Consider the following 14,424-nt stretch of genomic DNA (forward strand, 5'->3'; position numbering starts at 1 on the left):
ATAAAACTAGAACTTATATATCGTTAATGAACCAAATACAATGCCTTCAGCTGTAAGCAATAGAAAACCCAGCTCTCTGGTTTATACACAAATAAGTCGTCACACACAACTGAAGTCAAGAAGTTGGGAAGACTTCAGGTTAACCTATCTAGTAGCTCCAGCTTCACCACTTCTCTTTTCTCTCCTTTTGTGTTATTCTCAGGCTGGTAGGAAGATGGTTCCACTAGTCTGGATCACATATCTAAACAAAACAACCGCCAAAAAAAGAAAGAGCATCTCTTCCTGTAGTTCTTTCTCAAGAGGGAGAAAACTTTACCCAGAAGCCCCCAGAAATGCTTTATGTATGTCAGGGGACCGTGTTAAGTCATGTATTTTTCCTGAACTCATCTCTATTACCAGGGAAATACTTAATTTTACTCAACTCTGGGTTCCTGAACCAAGGAGGAGAGTGTTTCCTGTCAAGTGTTTTACTGTGACTGTGGTCTGACATCAGGCTAAACCGGTAAAAACAGGAAACTCAGTCCATTCTGATCCCTTCTTCCACATTTCCACTCTTCTCCAACCTGCCTGGTTTTTCATTCACCATAGTCTACTGGAAGCTGTTTTCTGTAGTGTTATGGTTTGAACTGCATCCTCACCAAAATTCATATGTTGAAGTCCTAACCTCCAGCACCTCAGAATACGACCTTATTCAGAAGTAAGGTCTCTGCAGTGTAACTAGTTAAGACAAGGTCATACTGGAGTAGGGTGGGCCCCTAATCCAATGTGACTATACCAGTCCTCATAAGAAGGGGAAGTTTGGACACAGACACACACACATAGGGAGAATACCATGGGGAGGTGAAGGCAGAGGTTGGGGTTATGCTTCCACAAACCAATGACTGCCAAAGATTGCTAGCAAATCACAGAAACCAGGTGAGAGGCCTGGAGCAGATTCTCCCTCAGAAGGAACCAACCCTCTGATACATTATCTTGGACTTCTAGCCTCCAGAACTGTAAAACAGTACATTTCTGTTGTTTAAGCTACTCAGTTTGTAGTACATTTTTATGAAGGTCCTAACAAACTAATACATGTGGTGTGCCCAGAATTCATATAGGCGCTTCTCCACCAAACCAGGAGTGAAACTGTCCTATTTGCCTTAGAATAAGGTCACATTTTCTTTATGCTTTCTTATCTGTCAAATGGGATAATAATAATATTTACCTCGTAGGATTTGCTGGGAAGATTAAATAAGCTCCCAAGTATAGGTAAAGCACTTGGAGAAAAGTACATGGACCATATACGCTCTCAATAATTACTAGTTATTCTTGGCCTTGACTCATTGAGCTACATGCCAAGCTCCATTACAGGCACTGTAAGTACATCACCAAACAAAACAAAAACAAATTTTGGCATTTATGATTTTTACATCTGTAGTGAGAGGATGTAGAGAATAAAACAAATAAGCAGATTATGTGATATACTGGCCAGTAGTAAGTTCCACGAAGAGAAATGAAGCAGAGAATTAGGAGAGGGAGGTCTGGGATTGGGTGCGGCAGTTTTCAGTAGGGTGGTCCAGAGAGGCATCCCTGGAGGAGGGATGGGAGTGAGGCATGTTCTCGCCTGGAAAAAGACCATTCCAGGCAGAGAGAAGAGCAAGTGCGAGTGCCCTGAAATAGGAGCCTTCATGGAATAGGCAAAGAGCAAGAAGGTCAGTGTGGGGAGAGCAGAGTGAGGTGGAAAGTAGTAGGAGGTAAGGTCAGAGACATAACAGGGGACCAGGTTGTGTAAGTTCTTAGAGGTCTTTGGCTTTTATTTTGAGCGACATGGCAAGACTTTGGAGGTTTTGAACATGGGAATGATATGATCTGACATACATTTTTAGAGGATCACCCTGGCCACTGTATGAGAATAGTAGAGGCAGAGGGAGAGGGAAGGCAAGACACAGGCAGAGCAGGTAGGAGGCTGTTTCTGAGGTCCAGTCTAGAGATCATGGTGGCTCTACCTAGGGTGGTTTGGGGGAAGAGGTAAAACATAGTCAGGCTATAGATATTTTAACAGGAGAGGTGACAGGTTTTCCTGATGGATTAAATGTGATGTTTGAAAGAAAGAATGGAGTTAAGAATGTCTCTGAGGTTTGAACCTGAGACTCTGGAAGCATATTTCCATTAAACGAGTTGGGAAAGAGTGCTGGAGTAATTGGGGAAGGAAAGAACAAAGTTGTTCTGCTTTTTCCCTTTATTATTATTGCCATTATTATTGTTGTAATGAAAGGTAGATGCATCAGTCCTTCCCATTTTATTCTTAGTCCCATCTCCTATCAGATTTTCTCTTTTTCCCAGCAGGTAATAAACCTCTGTGCATCCCTCCCCTCTATTTGGTCAGCACATTACATCAGACTGGTCCCTTTTCCTACTGTGATTTAGTCCCAAAGAGAAGTATTATAGATGGATACTTAGCATGACCCCCTATCCTGGGAACATAAACTTGACCCTAAATGCCTGTTTCTACATGCACATCTTCCTTCTCAATCCCCCCAATAGTATCGTTATGAAAGGAACCACCTGCTTTTTCTTCTTTTGGAAACTTCGCTGCCTTTTGCTTTTTCTCGTTTTAGCCACTTTTCTTCCACTTACTCTAGTTTCCATTAATCTTCCCACTAACTCTTCCCCACTAACAATACTGTCTGCTCTCACTCCCATGAACTTTCCTATGACCCCTCAATACCGCAATAAATCTCCTGACCTATCTACCTAGCTCATCCCTTTCCACCACCCTCAATTAAAGCTTTTTGCGGCAGGAAGACCCATTTGAGGTCTCTGAGACTTAGCTTGCTCCTCTATAAAATAAAGTAATTAAACAGATTATCTTCAAAGATACTTTCAGCTTTAACTTTTGATCAAACTGACTCTACGTTTAGCTATTCAGTATTCTTTCATGTGTGGAAGTTCTCATTTCCTAGCTAGCTCGTCCTCGATGTTTCCTTTCATTACTTCTTTATAGGTTCCAAAGTCCTAACCACATTTTTTCATCATTATTTCTTAGGCCAAGCCAAGTGGTTTTCACCCACACCTTAATGTTAGTCAAAAGAGCGTTTCTTTTCTTAAATTTTTCCTAACATTAGCACACAAAATAATTGAAGGATAATGTTTCAAGTCTAAAAGAAAGTAAACTTATTGGGACATCTCTTTACCCTGAGTGAGATCTTATGTTGTTCTTTGAAAAATCTGTAACTGGAAAGTTTTGTTAATGCCAGTGACGAGCAGCTAGTGGCACAACATCTGCTTTGATTTTCTCTGACACACCCTTGAGCTTTCCATCCTCACTTCTCTGTGGTGGCCTCACCTTTGACTTTCTTTTGTCCTGTAACTGCCAGTTTTGATCAGCTAATGAGAGCGACAAGGAAAAAACAATTTAGCTCGACCGAATGCCTCTTTTGACAAATAAGGAAACACAGTTTGTTCTTCTGGATTTCAGACTAAATTAACAACATTTTTAAAAAAATCCTGTACACAGAGGTCATTTTTATGCTTTTATTTAATAAAAGCTCCAGGTGATTTTGAAATACATTGGACATTCCATTCATTGAGGATGAGAAGTTTTTCCAAAACATTTTCAATAGCCCTAAACTGATTTTGTCTATCAAAGCAAAAAAGGGGAAAATCCACCCCAAAAAAGTCTTTCTATGGTGGAGGTTACGTAGCTGGACTTCATAGGCATTCAAGAAACTCTCACACACACACATTTATATAATTAGTTAAAAATATTCCATTTTTAAGATTAAATTTTACATAACACATTATGACTATGGGTTACTCGAATACCATAGTTATTTCTACTTATTTTTAGCAAGAGAACTAGACTTCACATTACTTAATCCTGGCTTATAAATCTAACTTTGTAAAACTAGGATACATGTGTACTGTCTAGCCTTCTCTGCCCAAATTAAATGCCATCGCCTTTGAGTCCCAGTTATAAGATGCCTCTCCCTCCTCTGAACTCCACTGGGACTTACCTTTCGTCCTGCTTTTCCCCATACTTCCTAAATCAGAGTCTCTCATATCTATCAATAAATGTTTATGGAAGAAAAGGAGGAGGAGAAAAATAAATAAGCATTTTAGTTTAACAGAAAAAGTATGGGCTTTGAGTCAGACAAATCTAGTTTTGTATCTTATTTCATCTATTTATTCACCATGTGATAGAGGACAGTTGATTTAATCTCTCTGGGTCTTAGTTTCCTCATCTGTGTAATGAAGAAAATAAAATCTCCCTCATAAGGTACCATGAAGATTACATTAAATAAGATTTAAAGCATCTAGCACATAAGAAGTACCCAATAAAAGTTACTTCCCCTTCCGCATTCCAGCAAATCATTACTAGTTCAATCCTGCAGTGCACCTGATTGAACACAGGGCTTTTTCTAGGCTATGAGCTTTTTGAAGACAACATCTTATTAATCTTTATATTTCCTATAGAACCCAGGATAGTGAGTTGCATAATCTGGAGGCACAGTAACTGTTTTGTATTAAACTGAGGGATAACGCCTATGTTATCATTCCTAAACTGTGGATCACTCCTAAACTGTGGAACAATTGTCTGTGGACTTTGGCACTTGGGGCTCTTTTGGGAATACAGCTCCTCTTGTGAGCTATGTATGGCTCAGGCCACTCTGGCCTTGAGACAGCTCCCATGGTTTAAATTAGGATAACTGCTTTCCTGAATTCTATGGCAACTGGTCAGAACGCTGTTCCATTTCTTACTGTAAAAACTGCTGCAAAAAAATCGACCTTCCTCTGACAGAGACTGAACTCTGTGCTGGCAAAACCACAGGTTGTGTTGAAAAAGAGCGGAGTCAAATAAACCCGGGTGATAAACTCCAGCTTGTCCCTCACCAGCCATGAGACCTTGGGCACGCTCCCTCTGCTTCCGGAGCCTCAGCTAAAACAAATAGAGATAATAATGCTACTGAGGCTGTCACACAGGGTTGTGGGTAGAGAAGGAAGGCGAGGCCTTGGAACACATTTTAACAACCATGAAGCAGAATGCAAAAAAAAAAAAAAATCTAGAAAGTCATCACTTTGGGTCATACGAGGCTCTTACTTTATCATAGCCTAGGCTCCCGCCCACACTTATTCCCTTCTTTGGTCAAATGACCAACCTTCTTACTTTATAATTCCATCTCAGTTCAGCAGAAAAGCTGAGCATGTATGTACGTGTGTGTGTGTGTACGTGTGTGTGTGTGTGTGTGTGTGCATGGACACACGCAGTGATGCCATCTACATAACTCCCAACCTTTTCTTCCGCAAGACAAGTCACAACACAACAAGCAAGGGCAGTCGTGCATTCACAGTACCGCACAGCAGCCACCATGCTGCAGGGGCCGAGCTGCCTGCAGGCACAGAACTGCACCCATTCACTTTCTGTCTGATGCCAGAACCACACTGCACAGTTCAGCTGCTTGTGGACTTTTCTTGTGTGTCAATTACAGCTTCCTTTGTAAAATATTCCAAAGAAGATACAGCTCAACCAAAGCGTAACCAAAAGTCAGTGCCAGACTAAAGAAGGCAGGTCAGGGGAGAAGCCAAGACCCGTCTTTCCAGTTGAGGAAGAATCTTGGTTTCTAGGTCATTTACAAGCATCACTCCAGACTTCATAAGGAAACCGGGAGGGAGGGGAGGCAGATCCGTCACCTATACATCGCATATAGAAGACCGAACCTTCCCAAATTTCTGATAAAAGTCTTCCTCTGCCCGGGCCAAGGCGTCTTCATCAATGTACACAGCCGGCCTTTTGGCCACGAGGAAGTACTGCACCTTCCTGCGATTCCATCCCAGCACGTACTGGAGCCAGCCGCAGATGGCGGCGGTGGAGCGGCCCACCCCGGCGTTGCAGTGCACGTACACGGTGTGTCCGTTCTCAAGCAGCGCATGGAGGAGACACACCGCCTGTGGCAGCATCTGGACACGGCCTGGGATTGAGAGAGCACAGCACAGACCAGTGAGAAGTGAACTCCCTGTTGCCGCTAATAGTCACTCCTCCAGAGCACCGAGAAATCACAATGTTTTGGCGGGAGGGGCAGGGATGTTGGAGCTTGCTTCACTCCTTTGTTTTGAAAGAAAAGGTGAGACAAGACCAAAACCTGCTAATTATAAAGTGGAAAGAGCAGCCAGAGGCAATAGGTCAGCTCTGAACCTTCACTTGATTTTCCTTTGAATGACGTCTGCATCCGTGCAAATCTCCCTTCAAAGATAATTTCACTACCGCCTATCCTCAGAAGAATGGATTTTTACATTCATCAGAATGGTCTGTACAGACTGGGCAGAGGTTTAAAGGATTTCAAAGAGAAGCTCACAGGTCCTGTCACCTGAATTTCCTTTAATCCAAAAGCATCTTCCAGGTAAATCCAAAACAGAGTTAGTCCACATTGGTTAAAGGAGTCAATCTGGCTCTCTCAACATAGGCTAATTTTAATTTGTCCAATGAAATGGCTAACTTATTAACTGATACATGTGGGATAGCCAGTCATTCATGTATTCCCTCACGATGCAGTGTGTATTAAAACGGATTCAGGGCTTCCCTGGTGGCGCAGTGGTTGAGAGTCCGCCTGCCGATGCAGGGGACACGGGTTCGTGCCCCGGTCCGGGAGGATCCCACGTGCCGCGGAACGGCTGGGCCCGTGAGCCATGGCCGCTGAGCCTGCGCGTCCGGAGCCTGTGCTCCGCAACAGGAGAGGCCACAACAGTGAAAGGCCCGCGTACCGCAAAAAAAAACCAAAACAAACAAAAAGAGGGATCCAATTTCTCCTTTACTGTGCAATTATGATTATAGGTGTTGCTGCTCTATGGCTACTATCTTGATGATTAGAGGATCCAACGTCTTCCCCTCGTCACACTGAGACGGGATATACAATGCTCTGCTGAGGCTCGTTGGACTCAGGCCCTTTTCATCATTCTAGGGACAGAGAGCCGCCTACAACCAGCACACTCCTGGATGCCTGGAGTTTCTTCTGCTCATAGATTCTCAGAGCAAAATGAATTTAGTGCATTATTTTGGAGAGTGGAGGATGGTCATTATAAATTGCTTCAAGAAGCAATTAAAGAGGGAAACTATACAGAGTCCTGGATGAAAACTCTGTGCTATGACCTCACATTCTCCAGCTGCTCTCATCCTCAACCACATGGAGACACCACAGTCCTGGGGCGATCTTCCAAGGGCCACAGAGAATGCCCTGTCCAGCCCTCACATTGCCATCCCGTTGGATGACGGCAGAGGTGGGAAAAACCCCTCCCTCAAATGGTTTCATGAGGCCTGGAATTCTCCCATGAGAGCTGCTCAAGGAAGTTTAGACTTTCCTTAGATGTCCTTTTTTAAAGTGCCTTGCAGGGACCAACACAACACATTGCAATCAGGCATCACCACCTTAGAAGGAGAGAGTTACCAAAATCCCATTGTGGCCTGAAGTCACCTCCCTGCTGGGGCAGCGGGTGGGAGGGGGCTAGCACTTGGCTTCAGGCTCAGCCTGCTCTGGGATCAGAGCAGGAGATCTATATGGAAGCCAGATAATATTCTAATTTCTCCTGGTGCTCTGTTGCTGCCTCTGACTAAGGGATCTGAAGGCCCCACGCGGCAGTTTAGAGATGCTTTTAACAGGAATGCTTGAGGCAGAGCACACTTTGAAGTTCCTGAAGCTCCATCTCTTGCCAGTACCTGTTGCCACACTTTCATGTTCCCTGCCTTGTCCCTGAAGGCATCTGAATTGGAGACACACCAGCTCCAAGCCTTGATTGATTTCTCAGAGTCCAAACATAAACTTTAATTGATCTATGCTTCTGCGCTTGGTTGCAGGGTGATCTGAGGTTAGAGCTAGGTGGGCCTGCCATTCAGTCAGTTACTCATGGCCCTCTCCTAGAGGCAGTAAGTATCTCCGGAGATGTAACAAGGCAGAAGACACCATATGTACCAGAGAGGTGTCTCACTGTATGTCTCAGGGAAAGGACTATTTGGTCCACCATTTGAGTTGAGGGATCAGAGGCGGCAAAACCTCCAAGGTCTGTTTGAGTGGCCCTGCTGATAAGGGTGAGGCCTGTTCAAGGGCACAGCTTTTGTTCCGCTGAGGGCATGTTAGAGGTTTACTTCAAGTGATGTTGTCCAGGAAGGGAACTACCAGTGACGGATCTGGGAAGCTTGGGTCACTCCTGCTTCTGCCAAAGTTGGCATCACTTTTCAAGTTCCCTGTTACGGCTGCCTCTCCAGTTACCATGTTCATTGCCAGGAAATAAACATAAACATTTTTAATATGGGTTTCCATCAAATGCCAAATACACAAGTAAACCACAGTGGACATTTGCAGGAGGAGCTGCTGCAGAGTCCCAGAGTCAATGCTCAGCTCTTGCAGCATCCGTGGAGCCAGCCTGCCCCGGCCACGTCTATATGGACCCATCAGGATCCCTTCCGCTGACCTTCACCCTGGCCAGAGGTTCCCCAAGGAAGGGTCTGCACCAAATGGCCGAAATGACCTAGTATCTCCCCCTCTCCTTTTTATCTGTAAAAGATTCTTCAACAGGTATGTACACAGCTTAGAAGTTGAAAAGGGATTTGTGTTAGTTTAAGGTTCAGTAAGCTCAGACACATAATCCTGGAATGTAAATGTCAGCTGCCACGTGGAAACTCCAGCAGGCTCCCAGTTTAAACACAGGTCTCACCCACCAGTGGTCTTCTCCTAGAATCACTCGGCCGTCCCACTTAAGAACTGTCAAACAATTATTTAAATAACATAAAGAATGAATAAAGAATAAAAAGGAGCACCAGAGAAGCAGTCTGTCTAGGGGGCCCACCCCTCTCAGCCTGGCTTCAGCTGGAGCCCTCCTTTACTTTGACCCTGTTTTGATTGATGACAGCTAACACATACTGAGGCTCTTCTACCTGCCAAGCGCTGATCTAAGCACTCTGTGTGCAATAGCTCCTTTATGGCTACCTCTCAACAGCTATGAGGTTGGTACTATTATTATCCTCAGTTATATCTGAGATTTGCCCAAGGTTATTCCCTAATGGCCACCTCCAACCCAGCCATCCAGATTCTAAAGCCTCTGGTTTTAACCTCTGTACTACTGTCCTTCCCTAACCTACCTGGTCAATGGCACTTGCTAGCCACTATGCTGTCAATCTGAATTTTCAGTCAGTCCCTGCCCCCCACTTACCTGGTCATGCTGCGGCTCTCACTCCTGTGGGACAGTAACACCCTCTGTGAGACTCAGCACCTCTGCCCCTACCCTAGAGGGGCCATCTGTGCCCTACAGGCGCATGTCCTTCTGCTTGAAAACCCATCCTAGGGAGGCTGAGCTAATACGTAACCCACCAAGGAATCACAAGACGGTCCCCAGGGTCAGGGCTCACACAGTAAAGCCAGCGTCAACCAGATCCCCTAATTTTTATGTTTCATATATTTAGGCTCCATATAGAATTTAATTTGATAAAATGTTTCCATTTTTAAAAACAATAACACCCCAAGGCAAAAGAGAACCACTGATTTTTTAATGTGAAATATTCCAAATTTTAAGTGTTGGCAACTAAGTTGAAAATTTTAAAGCCTGTGCAGGTCCAACAAAACACTCTACCATCTGTGATTCTTACTTTGGAATTTAAAACAAGCCTTGACTCTCCACAGATGCTCAATAAACACTCATTAAATACATGAATTAAAACAATGTAAAAAAACCCGTTAATACCGATTTGATCTGAGACAGTCCGAGACCCCTCTTATCTAAATTTCTGGTCCACATCTCCTCCAGGCTAATCCAACTCTGGAATGATTAAAAGCTACCTGAAAACATGCAATGAGCAAGCAAGCACAGGTGAGAAAGGGGACAAGGGCATGGTGGGGCAGCCTGAGGCATGAGGGGGCCTGAAATAAGTGGGAGTGGGGGGTCCCTAAAGATATCTGAGGTTGACCTAAGTCTGACCCTGAACGAAATCATTCCTGGCACAACTTTCAGCCTTCCAACACACACACACACACACACACACACACACACACTCACACACACACATCTTTCCTTTCTTAATCCAGAGGCAGATTTATCGCTGAATATATTACTATTTTATTTGAGCATATCTTCTTTTCCTTAATATTGATAAGGTCTATGTTATCTGTAACGTAGAAACTGAAGAACTTGGCACTAATATTATAGTCCCAACTTTGGAATTCTGAAAGCACTTTCATATCAATTATTTTATTCTATTGTTATAACCGTGTAAGTCTGCAATTATTATTCCCCATTTTCCAAGTGCAGGAACAAGCCTGCCCGTATCACACGATGGTGATAAGGCTCAAGCCCGGGCGGTGAGGCTCCAAGGCCAGTGTCTCCGCCTCATGGCAGCACTGAATTTAGCATGCTGAGTCAGAGAAAGAACTAAGACTGTGACCACAGATGAGTGGCTCTGGGGAGCATGTTAACCCATTTGGGAGACAAGGGTAAACCATTTGTTATAAACAGCACTGCGCTTACAGAGGTCAAAACCCAATCTGAGTACTTCCCGTGTGAAGGAAAACTGACTTTTAATGAACAGATTTTATGTTTTCAGGTGAGTGCTAGATTTGGGAGCTTTTTGTTCCTCAGGTGAAAGACACAAATCAAAAGAAAAGAAAAGAAAAGGAAAACCCTAAACAGCCCCAGTCCCACTGCATAGGACAAAAAGTACAAGAGAAAGAATCGATGGCACAGTTGACTGTACCAGGGCTGTGACAACCAGTGGTGACAGTCAGGCCTAACAAACTGTCTTCTTTCTCAGACTTTATCTGACAGCATTATGCTGCGGCTCAAAACACTTCCAGATGGATTTTTCTCTAGAGTTCTAAAAATATTCAGCTGAATTAATCTGTGTGTTCATTGTGCTAATGTTGTGAGCCACGGAGATTGATCTATTGGTCAGAAATTCCTCGGCGACTCAGGAGTGTTGTTAACTCTTTGATTACTCCCCCAGGTTATGCTGAACCAAAGAAACCCTTTATTTAGTCTTGGGGTTTGGCCTTTTTCAAGTGGGAGCTTTCATTTTGCTGCCATTTCATGTTTCCAAAGTGCCTCAGGGTGGAAGACACTCCGTTGTATGACTGGGTCCTGGTGACTCCGTAACCTCCCCCACCCCACCCCACCCCTGACAAAGGTTTTAATACCATTACAGCGGGTCTTTGGAGGTAGAATTTTCCACCAGGCTTCTGTATATTCCCAAACTATCGAGCAAATTGCCTATCAGTCAGCAGGGTTCTGGAGAATCAGTGCATGGGGTGGAGCAGGCCATATTCATCTCAGCTTCTCTGAGCCTCGTCTCACATCCTACTCCAACAGGATAACAATGCTCTAAGATGACGACCAAAGAAGCAAAAATCAAAACACTCCCAAGAAGCTACAGGCACACTGTCCTAACGACCTTCTCCATTTTGAAACCAGAGAAACAAACTGGACAGGGCAGATATGGCCTAGATTCGACCAGGGCTCTTCTGTGCAAATAAGGTGGGTTTTTTTTTTTTTTTTAATTCCTTGAAAAAAGACAGAGCTCTTGCAGCTGAATCAAGCTCCTTTGGATCGGCATTAATTACCAAGAAGAGTAACCAAACTATCTCCTCCTTCAGGAAGAAAAATTATACATCCCCAGTGACAGTTCAGTTCAGACAGACCCACAAAGGGGTCTAGCCCAGACAGGAGGACCATAAAGATTCATTAAGAGCCAAGATGGCCAAGGTCCTGGGACACTCTGGGGTGACAAGCTACCTCCCTGGAAACTCGTGACTTTGTCTAACTCCAGCTGACGATGTACGTGACAGACTGAAGTGCGGGTGGTGGTCTGCAGAAAGTGCATGAAGAGTCCACGTGAGCACGTAGAGAAGCTTCATCATATGGTGTCAGGAGCAATGTTCTGAGCCTGACTGCCTGGGTTGAAATCCAGGCTGTGTCTCTGCTATGTGACACAGGCCAGGTTACTTAACTTTTTTGTACCTCATTCTCTTCCTCTGCAAAATGCAGATAACTACAACATCTGCCTGGACTCTTGTCTTGAGAATTAAATGAGCTAATGTATGAAATTACTGAGAAGAGTGTTTGATACATAATGTACTTTGCGGGGAAGAGGGCTGATGATAGAGACGCTTCCTCCCTGGCCATCACTGTCTTCCTTCTTTCCCCCAGAATAGCAGTTCACCAAACTCCCTCAGCCTGCACCAGTCCATAGCTCTCTGCTGCCCCCTGCTGACATCTGGTTGATATGATTCGTGTAACTTGTTCTCTTGGCTCCACTCCTTTCTACAAACAAGAACCCTCCTCCACAGCCAGGCTGACATACAGATCGTTCCTCTAAAATACCATGCCTCTGGGCCTTGGTTGTTCCTTCCACCTGGCATGCTCTCTCTCCCTCTACCTGGACCTGCTACGCCCACCTCAAATCCCAGGATACTCATGTAGCCTCCCTGCGCTCTGCCGTAAAAGAGCTCCTCCCACGCTATAACCCTTCTAGTGCGCAGGGCTCATCTCTCTCATCACATTCTTCTTTCTACTATAATTAGTTTTGAACTTGCCTTACTGCCTCTTACCATGAGATCAAAAGTGTGCCTTGGGCTTCCTTGGTGGTGCAGTGGTTAAGAATACGCCTGCCATTGCGGGGGACAAGGGTTTGAGCCCTGGTCTGGGAAGTTTCCACATGCCACAGAGCAGCTAAGCCCATGAGCCACAACTACTGAGCCCACGTGCCACAACTACTGAAGCCCGGGCGCCTAGAGCCCGTGCTCTGCAACAAGAGAAGCCACCGCGATGAGAAGCCCGCGCACCGCAACGAAGAGTAGCCCCCGCTCGCCGCAACTAGAGAAAGCCCGTGTGCAGCAATGAAGACCCAACACAGCCCAAAAAAAAAAAAAAAAGTGTGCCTATTTATCTCTGTTTCCCTGGCAGCATCCATGTCACACCCTACTTCCCTCTTCACAAAGACACGCTCAGCCAGTGTTTGTGCAGTAAATGAAGCGTCACTATTGCCACCCTGCCCCGAGCTGCGTTCTCTCTCATTATCTCTCACCTTACCTACTGCAGTCGCCTCCTAACTGGCGTCCCCAGATCAGCTGGGGCCCACTCCGACATTCTCTACACTGCAAACGAAGGGCACTTTTAGAGGGGAAAAGAAAAGTTAACTTGACATCTCCCAGCCTCCCGCCCTTTCAACTGCTTCTCACTGCTTTAGGATAGCATCTAAAGTTTTTATTGTGCCCCAAATCCTGCAAGACTCTGTCTCCTCCTTCCCAGCCCTGCAGCCAAACTGGCCTTCTTTCAGTTCCTCCAACACTCTGTGCTCTCCTGCAACGGGAATTCTTCCCAAGCTGTTCCCTCTGCCTGGAAGCCTCTTTCCCACCTCACCCGTGCCAACTCCCGCTTCAGATCTCAGCTCAAACACACCTGAGAAAACCTTCTCTGGCCCTTCTTCCTAGGTCTGATTTGCCTGCCTAGGCTCTCACAGCAATATCTATGTATCTTTCTAACCAAAAACTCATCATAGCTTTACAACTCTATTTGTAGTCATTTGATTAACGCTTGTCTGCCCTATAGAACTAGAAGCTCCATGAGGACAGGAGTTGTGCCTGCTTTTCCTCACTGTTGTATTCCCAACCACCAGCCTAGGGCCCCACACATAGTTGATACACAGTAAATACATGTTTAATGAATAAATAAATCAAAGGACCCATGTTAAACAGAATCTAAGCCAAGGTGTCAAAAGATATATATATTAAATAAATTAAACCAAAAACCTTATATTTATTCCATATCTGTCATTCACATTTAGGTCATTCAATTATAGACAGCAAGGTAGGTAGGTAGATAGGCAGACAGATAGACAGACAGACAGGCGAAAAACCAGCAAGGGCTTCTTTGAAACACATTCAATGAGGAGCCAGAAAGCTCCTTCTCATGCTTACCTTCAGTGCTCATATCCGGTGTCGGCATCCAGATGTAGGCCAGGCCTTCTTCCTTATACAGCTTAATCATAGTGTCAGGAGTCATGGGTTCTGGGTAGCGGTTACAGCCTGAGGAATTCTGTACAATATCCCATTCTGTCTGGAAGTTCATTACAGCCGTAATCCCCAGTTCATGCTTCAGTTTGATGGTTACATGTTCCACTTGGCGAGGGCAGCTACCCAGCCAGATATTTGGTAGAATTCTAATAAGAACACATGGAGTCAACTATTACTATTGTTGGTGTTATAGGAGCTGCATAAAACATGTAGTGTTAAAAGGCAATTAACCTTTAAAGCTGGAACAGGAAAAGCTGTATTAAGAATATGAGAACCAATATTATTAGCAAAAGACTGAAATACTGGTGGTGGTGTTTTGGGGGAAACAAATGATTCAATTAACTAGAACGCCAGGAAATAAGCATTAGCAAACCAAATCTAGCAATATATTAAAGTACGT

At 44.6% G+C, this 14,424-nt stretch overlaps 1 protein-coding gene across 3 annotated transcripts in view; it reads right to left on the minus strand.

Annotated features, from left to right (window-relative positions):
- Nucleotides 1-3,508: 3,508 nt before the first annotated feature.
- Nucleotides 3,509-14,424, minus strand: part of EPM2A (EPM2A glucan phosphatase, laforin) — a 97,607-nt gene continuing 86,691 nt past the window's right edge. For all 3 annotated transcript variants that reach the window (XM_024747953.1, XM_024747954.1, XM_024747955.1), the window contains exons 3-4: nucleotides 13,929-14,170; nucleotides 3,509-5,948 (exon numbers count right to left, since the gene is read on the minus strand). In XM_024747953.1, the coding sequence (XP_024603721.1) occupies nucleotides 5,671-5,948; nucleotides 13,929-14,170 (520 nt within the window). In that variant the 3' untranslated portion in view covers nucleotides 3,509-5,670. The remainder of the gene's footprint in view (nucleotides 5,949-13,928; nucleotides 14,171-14,424) is intronic.

This window comes from Neophocaena asiaeorientalis, unplaced genomic scaffold (assembly GCF_003031525.2).
Source record: "Neophocaena asiaeorientalis asiaeorientalis breed wild unplaced genomic scaffold, Neophocaena_asiaeorientalis_V1.1 scaffold123, whole genome shotgun sequence".
In the NCBI taxonomy this organism is placed as follows: Eukaryota; Metazoa; Chordata; class Mammalia; order Artiodactyla; family Phocoenidae; genus Neophocaena; species Neophocaena asiaeorientalis.